This window comes from Oncorhynchus masou, chromosome 3 (genome assembly GCF_036934945.1).
Source record: "Oncorhynchus masou masou isolate Uvic2021 chromosome 3, UVic_Omas_1.1, whole genome shotgun sequence".
Taxonomy (NCBI): Eukaryota; Metazoa; Chordata; class Actinopteri; order Salmoniformes; family Salmonidae; genus Oncorhynchus; species Oncorhynchus masou.
In genome coordinates, this window is record NC_088214.1 from 41,287,280 (window position 1) to 41,310,390 (window position 23,111).

The 23,111-nt window shown below is 44.0% G+C and overlaps 2 protein-coding genes across 3 annotated transcripts; both read left to right on the forward strand.

Annotated features, from left to right (window-relative positions):
• Positions 1-2,563: 2,563 nt before the first annotated feature.
• On the forward strand, positions 2,564-5,934 carry LOC135516857 (angiopoietin-related protein 3-like). Of its 2 annotated transcripts, none has more exons than XM_064940963.1 (7): positions 2,564-3,184; positions 3,537-3,647; positions 3,764-3,887; positions 4,058-4,171; positions 4,253-4,348; positions 4,582-4,854; positions 5,065-5,934. In XM_064940963.1, exons 1-7 carry the CDS (start codon positions 2,669-2,671, stop codon positions 5,274-5,276), a joined length of 1,446 nt encoding a protein of 481 aa, XP_064797035.1. In that variant the 5' UTR covers positions 2,564-2,668; the 3' UTR covers positions 5,277-5,934. The 2 variants fall into 2 exon arrangements, with proteins under 2 accessions (XP_064797035.1, XP_064797036.1); XM_064940964.1 differs by having other exon boundaries at positions 5,031-5,115.
• A 1,263-nt stretch (positions 5,935-7,197) lies between these two features.
• LOC135508260 (phosphoglucomutase-1-like) lies at positions 7,198-17,098 on the forward strand. Its single transcript, XM_064928327.1, has 11 exons — positions 7,198-7,520; positions 8,297-8,459; positions 8,732-8,878; positions 13,259-13,384; positions 14,585-14,775; positions 15,232-15,386; positions 15,579-15,694; positions 15,801-15,936; positions 16,276-16,459; positions 16,554-16,688; positions 16,816-17,098. The coding sequence occupies exons 1-11, from the start codon at positions 7,263-7,265 to the stop codon at positions 16,903-16,905; spliced, it is 1,701 nt and encodes a 566-aa protein (XP_064784399.1). The 5' UTR covers positions 7,198-7,262; the 3' UTR covers positions 16,906-17,098.
• The last annotated feature ends 6,013 nt before the right edge of the window (positions 17,099-23,111 follow it).

Below are 23,111 nucleotides of genomic sequence, written 5' to 3' on the forward strand. Positions count from 1 at the left end.
TGTCTCTGTGTAAAATTCCCCTGTACACTCATATAGTGTGCCAATTTCCTGGCCACATACAGTTAAAGGAAAACAACTAGTTATCAACTGTCAAACTTACTGAATCTTTAGGCCCAGTGCAGTCAAAATTCTGATGAAACTAACACTGTAACCGTGTGAATAACACTGTATATGTGATTAGTGCTATTTCCTAATAGTTGCTGGTTGATAATACAGTCTACGCAGGACTTTCTAATCAGCAGGTTTGCATGGACGGGAGATTTGGCTTTCAATGGTGACATCATCATACGGTAAATTGATTAATAGACCAATAACAAAGGGAGTTCAAAACCTCTCTGCCAATAACAGCTAGATTTCAGTTTCCCCCTCCCCATTTAGACCACTCCCAAACAGTCATAGCAAAATTCTTGCTTGAGAAATATTTTATCTAAAAAGCTATTTTTCCAATTTGGATGGAAATCTATTAAACATCAAATACATATTAGAGTTTAAAGATCAATTGGTCAAATCAGGTTTTCCTCAATGAGTCAATTTTGAAGCCTAATTTACTGTTTACAGAACGCAAGACCACAATTAGCTATGCAAAATTGCTACACTGTATAGTTGCGACGCTTTACAAATGTTGGCAAAATTCCACCCTGATTGGGGAGAGTAGCTGCTCCTGCATCACCACCCTTAGCGGAGCTGCCAACAACTAGAAGCATGTGGTTTTCAGGGAAACAGCTAATTCAACCTAGCTTCCTAAAACTAAAACACGAATGTGGGAACTCCACTCAGCCTTTTCTACCTTAGGTTTCTGTATCACTATGAAATGTTTGTGGACATGCTGTGGAGATGCTGACTAAGGAAGAATAAACTGTATAAAAATAAAGAAAATCACACAATACCCAGCTAGCACATTTGGATCTTTGGAAGTTGTGGGAACGTTTGTTTTTGGTTTCACATTGGTTGTGGGAACAGAAGCCATATGTTTAATTACCGGAATGTTAAATGTTTATTAATTGTTCTGAGAACAGAAGTGAAAACTACACCTGTTCTTGGAACATTTATTTTTTAGGTTGCAGGGAGGTTCTGAGAACATTTTTATCTGGTTCCTTAAAAGTTTTCCTGAGAGGTTTTATTAACGCTCTAAGAATGTAAATTATAGGTTATTTTGAGGGTTTTGAATAACTTCCATTAACCTTACACTGATATGTTTCAAGCACAGATAGGACACATGGAAAGAATTTGCTTAGGCAGTAATCATGCAAACATATATCTTTTTTATTGTGGCACGGCATCAGTGAGATTAGAAGCTATGATATTATGTTCTCTATCCATGGAATTAGTCAAGCTCTAAGAAATATATGGTTCTCAGAATGTTGTGTGCTAGCTGGGATATCACCACTACTATACATGTAGCAGTATCAGCTGTATCAGTAGAGTGGAATGATCAGTAGAATGATTACCCGATTTTGCAGGATAGATGCACAAGTAGAAAGGAATGTCCGCAACTCTGATATGCTCCCATGGGGATTTAATCAGACGCACCAAAAATATGTCACGGTGATCTCAGAGTGAAATGTTGACCGTACATTCTCAGTCATTGCAGAGGGCTGCCATTAAAATATTTACATTGCTTACATTTCCAACCTTAGTTATACATCATTGACCTTTTCTCGGGTAAAAAAAATAGCTTAAACAAAATATTGCAAAACTATAGGACAATTATCCGGCAGCAACAGGATTTTAACATTTTGTCAATAATGTTTCTTGATCTGTGGTTAGGCTATTAGCTGGTCAAAATGAGGATACATGAAAAGTGCAGCAATGTTAATATAACTGTTTTAGTGTGGGTTGTCATTGAATTTATGTACATCTTGAAGCTCATCTGCATTTCCTGTGGTGCAGGACATTTATCAGCAACATCATAGTGATACAATTAAGATCCTACACCTGTAGGACATGTTACACAACTGGGTCATCAGAAGATTACAACCCAGCCTCATTAGTAACTCTTTCACTGAGAGAGACAAACAGACCCTTCATTACCTGCGACTCTCCAAACTTGAATGATATGAATGTCTATACAAAGGAAGAAAATAAACTCAAATCAGATGTAACATTTTATGCACAGATGTTGTTGATAATAGTGCACACTGTTCCAAGTGCAAATATATTTTGGGACTTTGGCCCCACCATTGAGAACCAACAACAATTTATTTGGGCATCCATGATGATTCACCGACTGGGACACTGAAGTGGACATTTTGGAATAGCCATTTGTTGGTGGCTGCTGGTACCAGGCTGGCACACCAATGTGTTTTCAACTGAACATTCCAATTGATTGCATCACACACAGCTGCCCAATCAGTTCTTTTGTTTGGAATTTCAGAATAGAACACTGACATAACTGAAATAACTGACTCCAGTCATTTCAAAACAAAGCCTATAATCAAAGGGTTAAACTCTTTTGTAAACTGGACTCGTGGATGCTGCAGCCATATTTGCAGAAGCAAATTCAGTTGAGACTAAGGCTGTTAATAATCTACCTCATCCAAGGCAGCCTATATAGTTTCCCAGTACTGTGTCCTGTGGCGTCTTTTCAAGGGAAGAGGGGACTCAAGTGGCCGGCTGGCCAGCTCTACCAACAACACGAGACGGTCTAAAGACAGAAACAACCAACATCATGAAGCTAACGCTAATCTTTATGTTCGTACTTGTGGCTTCTTGGACAATGGTCCTCTGCACCAAGGAGGAGCCCATGTCTGAAGACCCTCCCCTCCTTCAGGTTCCCGCCGTCGAGGCCCGCTCCCGCTTCGCCGCTCTGGACGACGTGCGTCTCCTGGCCAATGGTCTCCACCAGCTTGGCCACAGCCTCAGGGACTTCGTCCACAAGACCAAGGGCCAGATCAATGACATCTTCCAGAAACTCAACATATTCGACCACTCCTTCAACCAGCTCTCTGTGCTGGCCAGCGAGATCAAGGAGGAAGAGGAGGAGTTGAAGAAGACTACGGTAGTACTCGAGGCCAACAACGAGGAGATCAAGAGCCTATCGCTGGAGATCAACTCCAAGGTGGAGAACATACTGCAGGAGCGTAGCCAGCTTCAAAGCATGGTGGGCGGGCTGGAGGAGAAATTGAGCGGCCTGTCTCAGGGCCTGGTGCCCGCCGAGCAGCTGGCTGAGATCAACACACTGAAGGTGAGTCACCCCAAACCGACCTTAACCCATGGAGAAATGTTGTTTTGAATTGAGCATGGGGTTAAAGCTGATTAACATTCTCAAAAAACTCACAAAATATCCATGTAGAATATTGGTATGGTAAGAAACCAAGGTAAAGTTTACGGGGAATTTTGACATGATTTTCAGACACTTCAACAAACCTCAAGAAGGTAAATTAACTAAAGTCGCCTTTGGTTCTTTTACACACAGTAGCGATTAGCCTACTCCATTTTTCTTGAAGTGTAACAGCACAATACTACCAGATAGACATATTGTACCCAATGATAAATATGTCTGGAGAAATTACCCTGTCCCATCATGTGTCCCACAGGATGTGATCCACACCCAGGAGAGAAGCATTTCTGAGCTGCTGAAGGCTGTGAGAGAGCAGAGCGACCAGCTTGTTCAGCAGAGGAGCAAGATCAAGAATCTGGAGGAGAAGGTAGTTGCTGCCATAGTGCAACAAATGATGTAGCTTGAGCCTTACAGTCTTCCAATCATGACAGCAGGCAATTCACTACATTTTTATAGCACAACATTATTCCTTCACATTTTTAGCTCACCTATAACCCTTCCATGCAAGAGACCATTGAGAAACCATCTGACAACTTCCAGTCTTTCACGCCGGACCTCACTGTGTATCTGACCAACACCTCTGCAAATGGCAGCTTCGACATGACAGGTAAGGTGGCTTAAAAGAGTCATGATCATTTGTTGATTTTTGTATTCCCTTTAGCTCATTCTTTGGCAACAGTTACCGTTTTAGGGGCCCTACAAAACACAATGTTTGAGGGATTGATCCATCACCCCTTAGTGCTGCTGATGGACTGTGAGTGTGGTTGTGTGCTACAGATCTCCCATCAGAATGCGGTGAACTATTTACCAGGGGCGAGAGAGCCAGTGGAATGTACACCATCAAGCCTAACCAATCTGAGCCCTTCGTGGCTTACTGTGACATGGATCAAGGTAAGACAGACAACGAGTAGCGCCAATGCTGTGTACTCATGTATATTTATTGATGAAGTATTTCCCACTTCCTTTCCGCAGATGGAGGGGCTACTATAATCCAGAGAAGGAAGGATGGGTCCGTGAATTTCGATCAGAATTGGGAAAAGTTTGAAAACGGATTCGGAGACTTTCACGGTGAGTGATCGAGTTGTGAGGTGCAACGTGTATTTTCTCATGACCAGTGTATCAGGCCAGAGTACTCAGTGCTTTTATTAAAGCACATCACCTCGTGTGTGTGTGTGTGTGTGTGTGTGTGTGTGTGTGTGTGTGTGTGTGTGTGTGTGTGTGTGTGTGTGTGTGTGTGTGTGTGTGTGTGTGTGTGTGTGTGTGTACAGCACTGAGCCGTGTTGATTTGTCTGTGTTACCAGGGGAGTTCTGGCTGGGTCTGAAGAAGGTCCACTCCCTGGCTAGTCAAGGTGACTCTTTCCTGAACATCCAACTGCAGGACTGGAAACAGGGCAAACGCTTCATCGAATACAACTTCTCTCTGGATGGACCAGAGGCCCACTATACTATCCACCTCTCACAGGCATCCGGAAATCTGCCTGATGCAATGAGCAACCATACCGGTATGAAGTTCTCCACTAAGGACCGGGACAATGACAACCTTGAAGACTCACACTGCGCTTACACCTACACAGGTACAGTAGTGGGGACTGGGGAGGACAACATTTTATGGATGCATGGTTTATCGTAAGGCTCAAGTACAGGGTTTGTTCTGAATTAAATTATTTATTGAAAGATTTTCTTCTAATTTATGAAGAATATGGTTTGATGGAACATTAGTTTGAATGGAGTTTGCTGTTTTTCACACCAGCATCAAGTTGAACGAATCCTCTGGGCTTTCTCAGGTGGCTGGTGGTTCAACGCTTGTGGAGACACCAATCTGAACGGGAGATACATCCACGTGAGATCCAAGGGACGTTCAGAGTGTAGGAGGGGAATCCACTGGAAGCCCACCAGAGGGGCCTCCTACTACTTCCGATCCACTCAGATCTCCATTCGCTCCACCCCCACCACTACAGCCACCTCAACCTCCTCAGAAACAGGCAACTTCCGCTGAGAACAAACACAAGACGTATGGACAGAAATAAGACATTAACCAAGCTTTGGCAAAGATACATGTGACTGACAGTCCCTGACAACAAGGCCTTAAGGAGATTTAGGAGGCCAGTTTAGTCAGGTCTCTTCTGTCGACTGCACAGTGGGACCACGTTGATTAAATAGACTCTAAGCCACTGTTTATCTTATAGCTAATCTAAAAAGAACTCGCTTCTCCTCTTCAGCATTAAAGGCTTTGGGACACAAGGAACCAAATGAACTGTCAAACATTTTTATACTCAGGTTTAGCGTTCTAATTTTTGGGCTAAATTGATTGATAACATCCTCCTATTGTTACATGCATTTGTGGAATCCTATAGAGTTCTTGTTTAAGCATTGGAAACTATTAATTAATGGTGGGCGGTATTCATACCTGTGATCTGCGCACAAACCTCGTAAATATGCAAAACATACATAATTCTTTCATGTCAAATTTGTGTTAAACGTGCCAATCTTAAGTCAGAATATAACCAGGTATGAAGTGGTGAGGAATTGGATGGACAGCACACAGGCATCCACCTTAATGACAGCAGTTATCACCAGGATCTTAGTCACATTGACTCTCAGCACATCTGTACTGTAAATACTGTATTTTTGTTACATAAATCATATTTATGACACTTCTGGGTGTGGTTCTGAATAATTTCCCTCGAAAGACTACAACGGTATTTCGACTATGCCGAAAGACTAGCACAAATCATTTGATTTCTAATTAGCTAATCAGCAGAAACATGGCTATCCAGTTGAAAGATTGGAATGTCTATATGCCTATCTATGTCCACGTCTATCTATAGCCGTTAGTAGCTATACCTGTAAATATACTGTACCCTAAAACCCCTCCCTATTCAAGCCTTTACACAGTGTATTATTACTACTCAATTAAAATGTACTTGAATGGACTTATCAGAGGTTATGGGAGGGATGGGAGTGTCATGATTGGCAGAATAAGTTTAGCCTGGGTACCAGTCTATTTAGCTAACACTCCTCTCCTTGTACTTTGTGTCTTGTTTCGCAATGACACAAAGTGCCAGGAGTGGCTCGAACAAGTTGGCCCCTTTATGTAAACACAGGGATGGCCTTCGGCGAGGGTATGACAACATGGTCCGACAGGTACTTCCCCTGTATACACTGTTCAGCCTTGACCTGAAACAAATTGCCGATATCTCACCGATCTCTGTTGAAATCAGACCTAGAATTGATATTTTCTTACCAAGCTAATGAGAGGACATCGTGGGGCAGCAGAGCCCTATAGCACAAGTAGTTTGTCCCCCCCAAAATTGTGCACCTGTACTTTAAATCAACTTTCAACTGAAAATATTGTTTTGTCTGACTGGAGGGTCACAAGACAAGTGGAAAGAAAGACCCCCGTAATGCTGGCGATGCAGCACTAGCAAAACAATATCCGACATTAGCCCTATGAAGCGGCAATGCATTCTACACTCAGAGAAGAAGTTGACCTTTCACACTGGTCTGCAACTAGTATTACCACCACATCTCAATCCTGTGCATCAGCAAGTCAATTCAAATCAAAACTGACCCCGGAATCAGTGCTCGGGGAATCTCTTACTTGGAGACAACATCCACCTCTCAAATATCATTGTCAGCATAGCTGCAGAGTACAGAGCCTAAACCACATGGCACTCCCACCTACTGCCTGGAAGGACCACACAGGGTCTGCTGCAGCCCTGACAGTGATCCCCCTGTAAATGTGCAAACTAAGGAGCGTCTTCATTTACCATCTGTCTCTGCACACACATTAGCCTGCCTGGTTTATTTTTGGACCCATAACTACCCCCTACCAGCCTGTGAAATACTGGGAGTGGCTAAGACTTTTCCCTCCCGTTACGCCTGTACACCCTTTTTAACTGTCAGGGGATCACATCTACACAACAGGTTACCCCTCTTTCCTTGTTTTTTGTTATTTTGTTTTTTGTACCACATTGAAACAATGGATGATAGTCCACTGCAAGTTCTGACTCTACCCACAGCCCCTTACCCAGACCAGAGACCAGGTACTAGTGGTCTGAGAAAGAAGGTGTTTGTCTTCCAGTCCAAAAGGAACTACCTTCAGAACTTCGTCCAGAGTATATATTCCTCCATCGATCTGCTAGACCGCCAGGGGTCCACAATGGTAGTTGGGGGAGATGGACGCTACTTCAATCAAACAGCCATCGAGGTCATTGTTCAGATGGCAGCTGCGAACGGGGTCAGTGTTACCTGTCACTGTAACCTGTCACTACGTGGGCGACTGTGTATCAGTGTCACCTTTTCCAAATCACTGGTTGGTGGTGCTACCTATTTGACACCACGTGGCCTATCCAGGGCATGCAAACATTAGTAACGGATTAAAGGTGTCTGAAAATATGCCCGGATGAAATTAACAAATTAACAACTGGTTGTGTTATATCTTTGAATCACATACTGTTTTAAGAAAGACTGTCTACATATGCCACGTTTTTCACAGTTGTTGAATACTTATTCGAAGTTGGTATGGAAAACAAACTTTCTTAACTAAGGACTCACTGTCTTGAAATAGATGTGTATTTAAACTAGCTTTGTTGTTGTCCCAGTGCCAGCACTAATGTGGCCCCGAGGTGCTGGGTCATAAATTAGAGAACCTAGGACGCTTTTGCAGATGGGGGTATTTTTAGGGGGATTAAAAGGAAGTTGCACATGATGACACCTGCACCTAATGTGTTTCCACCGCTGTCATTTCTATGGCCGTCCTAAGTATAACCACCAGCAACCATAGCTTATGGACTTCTCATGTTAAAATCCAGAAGTAAATATGGAATCAAATGAAATCTATACCGTCAACGTGAGGCTTTCAGTCATAAGACGTGTTCAACTCCAAGCGATAGTGGCTTGTTTCAAAATAACTGCTCAAATATGTAACCAACCGCGACAGATGCGCTAACCTGAAAGTCAACTTTACAACACCCCTGCTTTGGCATACACAACTGACCTGTGTCATCTTGGCAGGTTGGACGGCTCGTGATTGGTCATCATGGGATCATGTCCACGCCAGCGGTTTCCTGTGTGATCAGAAAGTACAAGGCCATCGGCGGTATCGTCCTCACAGCCAGTCACAACCCTGGGGGACGCGAAGGAGACTTTGGCATCAAGTTCAACACTGCTAACGGAGGTACTGTAACTAGAGAAAAGGGAATAGGAGGAAAGGGTTAGCCAAGAGTGTTACAAAATGAGATAGAGACATTTCACACGTATCATGCTCAGTGATGCAGATATTTGACACAGTTGATACCATTTCAGTCTGTATTAACAATTGAAAAGACGAGAGCAGCACAATTAAGATCAACACAAATGAGTGCCCTTGTGTAACACAAGACATGAAGTTGAATGTGTATTCAGAGGATACTAGAGCATTAAGTCTTGCTTCTGTTTGACCCAACCCAGGCCCAGCCCAGGATGCAGTCACCAACAGAATCTTCCAGATCAGCAGAACCATAGAGGAGTATGCCATCTGCCCAGAGATCCGGGTAGACTTGGCTACCCTGAGCAAACAGACGTTTGATCTGGAGAACAAGTTCAAACCCTTCACAGGTGAGCACAAACACATCACTCATAACCTGACATGAGAATTGTATTTATTTTTATTTAACTTTTATTTAACTAGGCAAGTCAGGTAAGAACAAATTCTTATTGACAATGATGGCCTACCAAAAGGCCAAAGGCCTCCTGCGGGGATGGGGGCTAGGATTAAAAAAATATAATAATAATATTGGACAAAACACAGATCACGACAAGAGAGACAACACAACACTACAAAAAGAGAGACCTAAGACAACAACATAGCAAGGCAGCAACACATGACAAAACAGCATGGTAGGAACACAACATGGCAGCAGCACAAAATGATAGCAGCACAAAAGATGGTACAAACAATATTGGGCACAGACAACAGCACAAAGGGAAAGAAGGTAGAGACAACAATACTTCACGCAAAACAGCCACAACTGTCAGTAAGAGTGTCCATGATTGAGTCTTTGAATGAAGAGATTGAGATAAAACTGTCCAGTTTGAGTGTTTGTTAGAGCTCGTTCCAGTCACTAGCTGCAGCGAACTGAAAAGAGTAGCAACCCAGGGATGTGTGTGCTTTGGGGACCTTTACAGAATGTGACTGGCAAAACGGGCGTTGCATGTGGAGGATGAGGGCTGCAGTAGATATCTCAGATTTTTTTATTTTTTTTATTTTATTTCACCTTTATTTAACCAGGTAGGCTAGTTGAGAACAACTAGCCTACCTTGCAACTGCGACCTGGCCAAGATAAAGCTTAGCAGTGTGAACAGACAACACAGAGTTACACATGGAGTAAACAATTAACAAGTCAATAACACAGTACAAAAAAAGGCGAGTCTATATACATTGTGTGCAAAAGGCATGAGGAGGTAGGCGAATAATTACAATTTTGCAGATTAGCACTGGAGTGATAAATGATCAGAAGGTCATGTACAGGTAGAGATACTGGTGTGCAAAAGAGCAGAAAAGTAAATAAATAAAAACAGTGTGGGGATGAGGTAGGTGAAAATGGGTGGGTTATTTACCAATAGACTATGTACAGCTGCAGCGATCGGTTAGCTGCTCAGATAGCACATGTTTGAAGTTGGTGAGGGAGATAAAAGTCTCCAACTTCAGGGATTTTTGCAATTCGTTCCAGTCACAGGCAGCAGAGTACTGGAACGAAAGGCGGCCAAATGAGGTGTTGGCTTTAGGGATGATCAGTGAGATACACCTGCTGGAGCGCGTGCTACGGATGGGTGTTGCCATCGTGACCAGTGAACTGAGATAAGGCGGAGCTTTACCTAGCATGGATTTGTAGATGACCTGGAGCCAGTGAGTCTGTCGACGAATATGTAGCGAGGGCCAGCCGACTAGAGCATACAAGTCGCAGTGGTGGGTGGTATAAGGTGCTTTAGTGACAAAACGGATGGCACTGTGATAAACTGCATCCAGTTTGCTGAGTAGAGTGTTGGAGGCAATTTTGTAGATGACATCGCCGAAGTCGAGGATCGGTAGGATAGTCAGTTTTACTTGGGTAAGTTTGGCGGCGTGAGTGAAGGAGGCTTTGTTGCGGAATAGAAAGCCGACTCTTGATTTGATTTTCGATTGGAGATGTTTGATATGAGTCTGGAAGGAGAGCTTACAGTCTAGCCAGACACCTAGGTACTTATAGGTGTCCACATATTCAAGGTTGGAACCATCCAGGGTGGTGATGCTCGTCGGGCATGCGGGTGCAGGCAACGATCGGTTGAAAAGCATGCATTTGGTTTTACTAGCGTTTAAGAGCAGTTGGAGGCCACGGAAGGAGTGTTGTATGGCATTGAAGCTTGTTTGGAGGTTAGACAGCACAGTGTCCAAGGACGGGCCGGAAGTATATAGAATGGTGTCGTCTGCGTAGAGGTGGATCAGGGAATCGCCCGCAGCAAGAGCAACATCATTGATATATACAGAGAAAAGAGTCGGCCCGAGAATTGAACCCTGTGGCACCCCCATAGAGACTGCCAGAGGACCGGACAGCACGCCCTCCGATTTGACACACTGAACTCTGTCTGCAAAGTAATTGGTGAACCAGGCAAGGCAGTCATCCGAAAAACCGAGGCTACTGAGTCTGCCGATAAGAATATGGTGATTGACAGAGTCGAAAGCCTTGGCAAGGTCGATGAAGACGGCTGCACAGTAATGTCTTTTATCGATGGCGGTTATGATATCGTTTAGTACCTTGAGTGTGGCTGAGGTGCACCCTTGACCGGCTCGGAAACCAGAGTGCACAGCGGAGAAGGTACGGTGGGATTCGAGATGGTCAGTGACCTGTTTGTTGACTTGGCTTTCGAAGTCCTTAGATAGGCAGGGCAGGATGGATATAGGTCTGTAACAGTTTGGGTCCTGGGTGTCTCCCCCTTTGAAAAGGGGGATGACTGCGGCAGCTTTCCAATCCTTGGGGATCTCAGACGATATGAGAGAGAGGTTGAACAGGCTGGTAATAGGGGTTGCGACAATGGCGGCGGATAGTTTCAGAAATAGAGGGTCCAGATTGTCAAGCCCAGCTGATTTGTACGGGTCCAGGTTTTGCAGCTCTTTCAGAACATCTGCTATCTGGATTTGGGTAAAGGAGAACCTGGAAGGGCTTGGGCGAGAAGCTGCGGTGGGGGCGGAGCTGTTGGCCGATGTTGGAGTAGCCAGGCGGAAGGCATGGCCAGCCGTTGAGAAATGCTTGTTGAAGTTTTCGATAATCATGGATTTATCGGTGGTGACCGTGTTATCTAGCCTCAATGCAGTGGGCAGCTGGGCGGAGGTGCTAGATAGGGGGGAGGGAGGCCTAAGAGGGTTTTATAAATAAGCATCAACCAGGGGGTCTTGCGACTGGTATACAGAGATGACGAGTTTACAGAAGAATATAGAGTGCAGTGATGTATCTTATAAGGAGCATTGGTGGCAAATCTGATGGCCGAATGGTAAAGTACAGCTAGCCTCTCAAGAGCACCCTTACCTGCCGATCTATAAATTACATCACCGTAATCTAGCTTGGGTTGGATGGTCATCTGAATCAGGGTTAGTTTGGCAGCTGGGGTGAAAGAGGAGCGAATATGATAGAGGAATACAAGTCTAGATTTAACTTTAGACTGCAGCTTTGACATGTGCTGAGAGAAGGACTGTGTACTGTCTAGCCATACTCCCAAGTACTTGTATGAGGTGACTACCTCAAGCTCTAAACCTTCAGAGGTAGTAATCACACCTGTGGGGAGAGGGGCATTCTTCTTGCTTGCCAAACAACATGACCTTTGTTTTGGAGGTGTTCAGAACAAGGTTAAGGACAGAGAAAGCTTGTTGGACACTAAGAAAGCTTTGTTGTAGAGCATTTAACACAACATCCAGGGAGGTTCCAGCTGAGTATAAGACTGTATCATCTGCATATAAATGGATGAGAGACCTTCCTACTGCCTGAGCTATGTTGTTGATGTGAATTGGGAAGAGCGTTGGGCCAAGTCAATAAAAATAACAGCACAACATTGTTTATAATCAAGGGAAATGGTGACATCATTGAGGACCTTTAAGGTTGCAGTGACACATCCATAACTTGAGTGGAAACCAGATTACATAACAGAGAGAATACTAGAGACATCAAGAAAGCCAGTCAGTTGATTATTTACAAGTTTTTCCAACACTTTTGATAAACAGGGCAAAATAGAAATAGGCCTATAACAGTTAGGATCAGCTTGATCTCCCCCTTTAAATAAAGGACAAGCCATAACTACCTTCCACGCAATGGGAACCTCCCCAGAAAGGTTAAAAAGGTCAGACATAGGCTTGGCGATGATAGGGGCAGCAACCTTAAAGAAGAAAGGGTCTAAACCATCTGACCCAGATGTTTTTTTGGGGCCAAGTTTTTAATTTTTGTTTTTTTAAATAATTTTTTTACCTTTCTTTAACTAGGCAGGTCAGTTAAGAACAAATTCTTATTTTCAATGACAGCCAAGGAACAGTGGGTTAACTGCCTGTTCAGGGGCAGAACGACAGATTTGTACCTTGTCAGCTCTGGGATTTGAACTTGCAACCTTTTGGTTACTCGTCCAATGCTCTAACCACTAGGCTACCCTGCCGCCCCGGGGCCAAGTTTAAGGAGCTCAAGAGAACTGGAGAAATAAACTGGATGTTTGGTTCCATGTTGGCTGTTTTAGAGTAGGCAATAAGAGAAAACTCACATTATTAAACTCAGAATTAAATAAAACTTGCACTATAAAAAACAAATGAAAACCATGACAGTCCAAGTTTGCAGTGCAAGATCAATGTGACTTTTTAACAACACAGTTTCTGGGTTGACTTAATCTGTCTGCTGAACATTGCTTCTATTTTTATTCTTTGAACTGTTTCCCTACTTTGCTTACTGAGATGTACAACTGAAGGGATTCTTTGTCTTGCCACAGTGGAGATAGTGGACTCGGTAGAGTCTTATGCCAACATGCTAAGGAACATCTTTGACTTCGCTGCACTGAAGGAGCTGCTTTCTGGGGAGAACCACATCAAGATCCAGCTAGATGCCATGCATGGAGGTTAGTAATCTAGCGTGCCAGACTTCACAGCTACGACGTCGACGTGTAGTCGGAGTATATGCAATATTCAGAGACACACTCGACTGACTCTGTAAGATTAGGAGGTAAGAAGAAGACTGCTCTGTTCAGATGCACAGTACAGCAAAACCTATACTATAGTTATGCTGTTTTCACAAGCGCATATGTTGATATATAGCTTAGGTTTCATATAATCTCACATGGTGCCACAGTAAAGATGAGCAGAGCACGATTTGTGAAAGCAGAAGCCCAGTCGAGAATTCAGCTGTCGTATCTCACTATCCGTTACATGATCCAGTCTTTAAGGAGAGAGGGGTTACAGCTCCCCTGTGATAACACTGAAACCAAAGGCGGGACCCCCCCCTTTGCACAGGAAAGCCGGTGTCCTTAGACTGCCACATCGCAGAAGATCTTGACATGAATGGAATTTTAACAAGGTTCCACGTTCATGCCTACTCCCTCTCTCCAATAAGAAGTGCATGTCTATGTGGCTTGGAGCAATCAGCCGGTCAACCCAAGGATGTGTGTATGTTGAACCGACTTCAAAGCTTCTGAAATTGAGAGACCAAAGTTATGATGATGATGAGTAATTGGATACGCTGGTATCTAAAATGTGGGCTAACAGTGTACTTGCCAAATTTTTTATCAGGACTGGGAAGAGGGTCAATATCATTAAATAATCCATTAAGAGAAAGGATACTCTTTCAATAAAAATTTCCTTCCAATTCTCAAAAATCTCTATCACTATGGTTCCCCAAATGTCCCCATCACAGTATTAAGCGATCACTATTTAACTCTCAAATTCTTTGCCATGTCTTCGCCATAACCGCCAAAACCCACTTACAGAATTCCACACCTTGATCCTGTTTCTCTACTCTGTCAAAGACTGCGATTCCCCTAATTCTAGTCTCTTTCAACAGCCACACTATAAATCAGGCACTAGACTTGTCCAATTCAAATTCTCTATTTCTCTAATCCTGTCTCTTGGACCCCATGGCACTTGTCCCATTAAAGTGTTTATTATTAAACGTGACTCTATCCCTCTTTCTCTCTCTCTCTCTCTCTCTCTCTCTCTCTCTCTCTCTCTCTCTCTACCTCTCTCTCTCTCTCTACCTCTCTCTCTCTCTCTACCTCTCTACCTCTCTCTCTCTCTCTACCTCTCTACCTCTGTCTACTTCTCAGTGATGGGTCCCTATGTGAAGAGGATACTGTGTGAGGAGCTAGGCTCCCCTGCGAACTCTGCCATTAACTGTGTCCCCCTGCAAGACTTTGGGGGCCAGCATCCTGATCCCAACCTCTCCTATGCAGCCGACCTGGTTGAGACCATGAGGGGTGGCCAGTACGATTTTGGAGCTGCCTTTGATGGTGACGGTGTGCGTGCTAAATCAAACAATAATTTGACTGTCTTTATAATAATGATCACCATTTTAAGTAATCATCTTTAATTTGTGAATTTCTCCTTTATATAGAAAACAACTAGAACCCCCCCACCCCAAGAAATATTAAAGTGCTTTAACAGCCAATGCTGACACAACAACTGAAAATCTACTGAGAAACGTTTTCTTGTTTTTCATCCAAGACAATTAAATATTATACAATGTTAAAATATTACCCATCAAGCATCCCAGACAGACTGAAGACTTCTATCACAACTTTAGGGTTAGATGCTTTGAATTGTATTTAGATAAATCACCATGCTGCTAAACCCTCTCTTTTTTTTTTTTACTTAACCTTTATTTAACTAGGCAAGCCAGTTAAGAACACATTCTTATTTACAATGACAACCTGTCTCTTGTCGCCTGACCTCTAACCTCTGTCTGGTTTTCCAGGACCGTAGCATGATTCTGGGTAAGCATGGCTTTTTCGTCAACCCCTCGGACTCGGTGGCTGTCATCGCTGCCAATGTCTTCAGCATCCCCTACTTTCAGCACACAGGGGTGAGAGGCTATGCCCGCAGCATGCCCACCAGCGCTGCCCTGGACAAGTAAGGCCTCGGCCTGGCATTATCCAATGAGAAAATGAGCCATTGACCATTACTGCATTTCATCCTGTCTCAATGAACAAATGATAACGAACTTGAATGTTGAATGTACAGATGTGTGCAGAATGATCATAAACCATAATGATGTATGATAACCAAAACAACAAAATCCCCCCATTTCTCTGTATTTCGTAGTGTGGCCAGGGCAACAAAGATTGAACTTTATGAGACCCCCATGGGGTGGAAGTTCTTTGGCAACCTGATGGACGCAGGCAAGCTGTCACTGTGCGGAGAAGAGAGTTTCGGCACAGGTATCTCATCAGTGAGTCAAAATGTCAGGAACTATGTTGTAGTTACAAGAAACGTGGCAAACGCTGCAAGAACCTCAAGCAATCTACACTGTTTCTATCATGTCAGGCGCTGACCATATCCGTGAGAAGGATGGACTTTGGGCCGTGCTGGCATGGCTGTCAATCCTGGCAACGAGGAAGCAGAGTGTGGAGGATATCATAAAGGACCACTGGCAGACGTTTGGCAGGAACTTCTTTACCAAGTGAGCAATGGACAGTGTGAATCACGGTACTGACCTCTGGTGGTCAAAGCATATCCTTGCGGACGTTTTTTTTCTTCTGAATCTTCACAGACTTTCTCAGGGAGATGTAGTGAGGTTTGGCTACTGCTCAAGTCTGAGTGAAACCGAGAGTTGTATAACACGCTGGAAAAATTAAATCAAGCTGGGAAAAAAACACATTATGATATGAAAGCAAGTGTCAAAAAGTGGCAGTGTGATTCTCTTAGACAGTGACAGATGGGTTGGCCTCAGAAAGAGGAAACACGTGAGCAATGTAGCCAAAGCTTCTCATTTCATCTTCTGCTGTGCTGCCTTGGGCAGGTATGACTATGAGGAAGTCGACCTGGATGCAGCCATTCAGATGATGGAGGATCTGGAGCTGAGGATACTGGGGAAGGCCTTTATGGGCCAGCGGTTTGCTGTGGGGGAGAAGCTCTACCAGGTGGAGAAGGCAGACAACTTTGAATACACGGATCCCGTAGACGGGCGCATCTGCAGAAACCAAGTGAGGAATGGAGGCGGATATTTCGGGCGTGGACGCAGAAGTGGACCTACATGTCACACTGGACTAATTCATCTTCATCTCCTCTCTCTTGCAGGGCCTGAGGATAATATTCACAGATGGCTCCCGGATCATCTACAGGCTCAGTGGAACAGGGAGTATGGGGGCAACAGTTCGGGTCTACATCGACAGCTATGAGAAAGACCCTGACAAGATCTTCCGAGACCCACAGGTAAGTCTAAGAACAGGCAAACGATGATTCAGAGATTAGATCTCACTTACCAAACTGTGGTGTTTCTAATAATATCATCATGGCCATGTAGCTAAGTGTATTACCTATGTGTGTGTGTGTGTGCCAGGTGATGCTGGAACCCCTGGTTACCGTAGCCCTGAAGGTTTCACAGCTTCATGAGAGGACAGGCCGCAGTGGCCCATCAGTCATCACATGATCATCCATTACCACCCCTGCCCTTCCTAATAAAAGCCTCAAACTACACTGTCTTTTCCCCATCCTACCTTCCCTGAGATGATCATTTTACCCTTCATCCAAAGCATCTTTGTGCGATTTTGTACTTTCTGATCAACCCCAACTATCACCACTCAGCTTCTTATTAATTGAGAAAGAGTGAACTGTACCAAAAATAAAACATTCTCAACTTTGTATTTAGTTGTTGGTGTCATTAGTGAAATCCCCATCGATCAGGGCTAGCCAACCTTGTTCCTGGAGAGCTGCTGTCCTGTAGATATTCACTCCAAAAACCTACAGGAGGGTATCTCTCCAGGAACAGAGAGTTGGAGAGCACTGCCATAGATGCTATAGGTCTACATACAGTAGCATGGGAAATTCCCCAAGAAATCGGTAATGAGAAGGCCTTGGTCTTTATATCAAAACTATTTCAATACAGAAATATTGATATGCCTGTTCTGTCTTCAAAGTGGGATTTAAGATTAAGCTCTTTCTGTAATACTATCTAGAACTACCGTACTATAAATGGGTCGTTTTAGGTACACTACATCAAGTGAAGTTGAGAAGTATGTAGCCTAGGCTAGGACTATTTGTCGGCTGTCTGGCTCCATCCAAAGCAGTTCTTCCCGCCAAATTGGCTGACAACAGCTTCGAAACATATCAACTTGCTCCATTGTTCTCTTGTAAAGAATGTGTTCAAGTGTGCCTAGCTCCAATGCAATATTGTATCATGGAAAGCATGCATTTGTTGTAGGAAATATTGCCACATACCGTTGACAAGTTGTGTAGCAACGAAAACATTACCTCAAAACTGCAGACAGCAGATCTAACAGTTTCTAACTTTGTTTACAGCTATGTCTTCTGTACCCATCATATCTTCAGATATTAGATCATCCTACCTGTGTGTGCTTGTAAAAACGTTTTCACTGGAACAAGTGTGTATTCATGTCACCTTCAAATAACCTGTGAGCACTGAAAAGTTGTTTTTATGCAGGTGGAGGCAAAGCCCGTGAGTGACAACCTGCGCGAATGGGAGGCTAAAGTGGAGGGACTGAAGGACACCTTGTCGGAAGGTGTGATATGGCATGGAGTGTTCAGAGCATCCCCAAACAAAAGTATATTGTTGATGATGATCAGCTACTGATGATGATTATATGGTGTCTACACTTGGTGTTTATATATGGTGTCTACAATTTATTTTTTTAGAATCTTTCTGTTCTATAAGGTGTTACAGTTTAGTGAGGCTTATAGCTCTGTCCCCCCAACTGTTGAGTTCAGCACCGTCCCCTTCCACACCAGTGGTGAGTTGTCAGCAATACTTCATCTATTGCCAAGATAGGGAAACAGTTTCCTTTTTATGACACTATCTGTTTTAGCTGAAGTGGACAAGGACGCAGGTAGGACCATGTATCCCCTGCCTGGGCAGCGAGTGGAACCCCAGCATCTCAATTAGCAGCATTCTACTCAGCATAATACAGTACTGCACATTTTTTAAATATAGGGTCGAAAATTTGCAGGGAAATATTAATGTCCTTACAGTGTTTTTGTATGCGTATTTAATCAATAGAACTGCAGTTAGTTACATTTTGCTCGTGCAATTCCACTAGTGTTTGTCTTGCAAATCACTTACATTTACATTTAAGTCATTTAGCAGACGCTCTTATCCAGAGCGACTTACAAATTGGTGAATTCACCTTCTGACATCCAGTGGAACAGCCACTTTACAATAGTGCATCTAAATCATTAAGGGGAGGGGGGGGTGGTGAGAAGGATTACTTATCCTATCCTAGGTATTCCTTGAAGAGGTGGGGTTTCAGGTGTCTCCGGAAGGTGGTGATTGACTCCGCTGTCCTGGCGTCGTGAGGGAGTTTGTTCCACCATTGGGGGGCCAGAGCAGCGAACAGTTTTGACTGGGCTGAGCGGGAACTTCTGGTGCCTTGAGTGAGCCTACGCAGATTTGTCTGTCCCTAATAACAGCGGTTAGTATATAAAAAGCAGTACTATTTACAATGTTCATAGACCTATATTATCCACTCTGATGTTGGTCTCCTCTCCTATGTCCCCTCTCCTAACCATGCTGTCTAACCCAGTCCTGGAGGGAGCAGTGAATCCAGAGGCTGCTGGCATGCTCTGATCCAACCCCTCCACATATCAGTATTTTATAAATGCTTCTTTATTGGTTAGAGAGGAACAGAGCCTGGACTCTGCGACAGAGCCTGGACTCGAACCAGGTTCTATAGTGGCACAGCTAGCACTGTGATGCAGTGCCTTAAACCACTGCACCCCAGGAGGACCTGGGGAGCTCATTAAAGCATTACAGTACGGTGCTCCCCTCTCATCGGGAAGAGCAGGAAACCCCTAAAAGTAAAATTATTTCATTCTAAACAGAACCGTTACTTTTCTCGTTCTGTTCCGCTGTTCCGACCAGAGTTTGAGAGCTAGACAAGAGCTAGCTAGCTAACAACCTTGTGTGAGCAGAGCGCCACCAAAATAAAAACACGTCTTACCTTTTTATTGATAATAAAGCCAATGTGAAAACTATAGTAACCTTAACTAGCTTTGAAAAAGTTAATCTATTCTTCTCTTATCAAAAATCTCTCTCCCTAATTTCTGAATCATGCTTGTAACGTCTGTAGCTACAGTAGACTATGCATTGGAGGGAGGGGAGGGGCAGGTAGCCTATACACACACTGGCAAAGATTTTCAGCCGGCAGACAGGCAGATATTGGAATACGTTAGGGCTTTGCATAGGCACTTCGTTGCGTTTTTTTGCAGTAACGTAAAATAACATTATTAACCAATGCTTGTAAAATAATGGTTCAGTTCCGAAACAGTATAGATCAATTTCGTTCTAGGTTCTGGTTCTGTTCCTATTACAGTTTCTGGTTCTGTTCCCTGAACCTGTCAAGTACTGTCATAGAGCCCAATGCCTAAGTGGACACTCATGTAGACCACATCCCCCTGCTCCAGCACATAATTATGTTGATGGTCAGTGTGCACAATATTATGCACAACTTTTTGGTCATTTGTGGTACAGGCTTACTCCCAGGCTTACTCGTTGCAAATTGCGGTATCCCCAGGCAGTGAATCTGAAGTAGTAGACTCTTCACACTGGTGCTTCTAAGTGACCTGTAATTTGGTTGTAGGCCGTGCCAATGTTGGTGATGACTCTCTTGTAGTAGATCAGTTGGGTTTCAGTAATGAATGGTCCTACAATTCCTGAATCAATCAAACCAACAGAGAAGGCCACCTTTGGTCTGTCTTTTCTCCCTCTTCGGCTCCTCTACCTCCCTCTCATTGGCTGTCACTCTGGCCTTCAGGGCTGCATTCTCTCCCTCCAGCTCCACCTTGTTCTTCTGGAGCTGTAGTTCAGTCTTGGTGATGCTCACCTTCTCTCTAAGTAATGTCAACTCCTTTTTCTGCTCCTTCACATCCTGCTCACTGACTCTCACTCTGGCTTCCATTGGCTGACAGTTCAGCTGTTTGGGCTGTGTTCTCTGTCTTCAGCTACTCCACTTCCTTCTTGGCAAATCAAAGCTCAAATCATTGGTCCTTTGCCTGGTCCTCCTTGTCCTTCAGTCTGGCCTCCATGTTCTTTCCTCCATGACACTCAGCTCCATCTTCTGCTCCACTACCATGTCTCATCTACTTCAGATCTCAGGGGAAGGGGGGGGGGGGATCTGGCCGCTCATCTGTTTGTGGGTCGTCTCAGCAGCTTCAGTCTCTTCGCTCTCGATCAAACTCTCTCTGACCCCTCCATATGCTCCCCCTGAGTCCAACACCAACAGAGCTACTGCTCATTCTGAAATTAGGCCTCTTCAGAAACATTGACATTTTTGAGGCTCAGTACCCTTTTCTTTATACACACACACTCATGATGTAATGAGCCAATGCATGAGAATTCAACACGTGTTTCTGACGTGAAACACCTGTTGAGCAGACCTCAAATCAGATCTTTTGAATCCATCACTGTAAAAGGATGTGGGATAAGTCAACCTGTTATTCAGTTAGTCTCTTGCCCCCCCCCACTTCTCTTTTTTTACTGGTGGTGGATTTGGCATCTTCTTAATTTTGCACCAAGGGGGTAGGCTACTTGAGATTGGTGTCAATGCTCTGTTGCTGATGATAGTCAGGCCATTGTACATTATGACCGTTCCCTTGTAGGGAACAGACAAGCTGTGCAGTTGGACTCAATGAACAGGTGAGGGAATGTCTCCACTTTCCATGTGCTCATCACTTTTATTTATATCCTATTTTTCCACTCTGTTCCCTTTATTGATGAGTTACTGTATTGAATTTGTTAATTCACAGTGTTCAAATCAAACTTAATTTGTCACATTCGCCGAATACAACAAGTGTAGACATTACCGTGTTATCTTACTGACAAGCCCTTAACCAACAGCGCAGTTCAAGAAGAATTAAAAAATAAAATTAAAATAATAAAAAGTAACACAATAACATAACAATATCAAGGCTATATACAGGGGGTACCGGTACCAAGTCAGTGTGGGGGGTACAGGTTAGTTGAGGTAATTTATACAGAAGGGGTGAAGTGACTATGCATAGATAATAAACAGCGTGTAGCAGCAGTGTACAAAACAAATGGAGGGGGGGGGGGTCAATGTAACTAGTCCGGTGGCCATTAGATTAATTGTTCAGCAGTCTTATGGATTGGAGGTAGAAGTAGAAGCTGTTAAAGGAACCTTTTGGTCCTAGACTTGGCGCTCCGCTACCACTTGCCTTGCGCTCCGGTACCGCTTGCAGTGCAGTAGAAGAAAAAACAGTCTGTGACTAGAGTCTCTGAGAATTTTATGGGCTTTCCTCTGACACTGCCTATTATATAGGTCTGGGATGGCAGGAAACTCAGCCCCAGTGATGTATTGGGCCGTACGCACTACCCTCTGTAGCGCCTTACGGTCAGATACCGAGCATTTGCCATACCAGGCGGTGATGCAACCGGTCAGGATGCTCTCGATGATGCAGCTGTATAACTTTTTGGGGATCTGGGGATCCATGCCAAATCTTTTCAGTCTCCTGAAGGGGAAAATGTTTTGTCGTGCCCTCTTCACGACTGTCTTGGTGTGTTTGGATCATGGTAGTTCGTTGGTGATGTGGACACTCTCGATCCGCTCCACTACAGCCCCGTCAATGTTAATGGGGGCCTGTTCAACCTGCCTTTTCCTGTAGTCCACGATCAGCTCCTTTGTCTTGCTCACATTGAGGGAGAGGTTGTTCTGGCACCACACTGACAGTTCTCTGACCTCCTCCCTGTAGGCTGTCTCATCGTTGTCGGTGATCAGGCCTACCACTGTTGTGTCGTCAGCAAACTTAATGATGGTGTTGGAGTCGTGTTTGGCCATGCAGTCGTGGGTGAACTGGGAGTACAGGAGGGGACTAAGCAAGCACCCCTGTTGAGGGTCAGCATCACAGATATGATGTTGAAAACCCTCACCATCTAGGGGTGGCCGGTCAGGATGTCCAGGATCCAGTTGCAGAGGGATGTGTTTAATCCCATAGTCCTGAGGTTCGTGATGAGCTTGGAGGGCACTATGGTGTTCAACGCTGATCTATAGTCAATGAACAGCATTCTTACATACAGTTGAAGTCGGAAGTTTACATACACTTATGTTGGAGTCATTACAACTCGTTTTTCAACCACTCCACAAATTTCTTGTTAATAAACTATAGTTTTGGCAAGTCGGTTAGGACATCTACTTTGTGCATGACAAGTCATTTTTCAAACAATTGTTTACAGGCAGATAATTTCACCTAGAATTCACTGTACCACAATTCCAGTGGGCCAGACATTTACATACGCTATGTTGACTGTGCTTTAAAACAGCTTGGAAAATTCCAAAAAATGGGGTCATGGCTTTAGAAGCTTCTGATAGGCTAATTGACCGGTGGATGTATTTCAAGGCCTGCCTTCAAACTCAGTGCCTATTTGCTTGACATCATGGGAAAATAAAAAGAAATCAGACAAAACCTCAGAAAACAAAATTGTAGACCTCCACAAGCCTGGTTCATCCTTGGGAGCAATTTACAAACGCCTGAAGGTACCACGTTCATCTGTACAAACAATAGTACGCAAGTATAAACACCACAGGACCACGCGGCTCAGGAAGGAGACACGTTCTGTCTCCTAGAGATGAACGTACCTTTGTGTGAAAAGTGCAAATCAATCCCAGA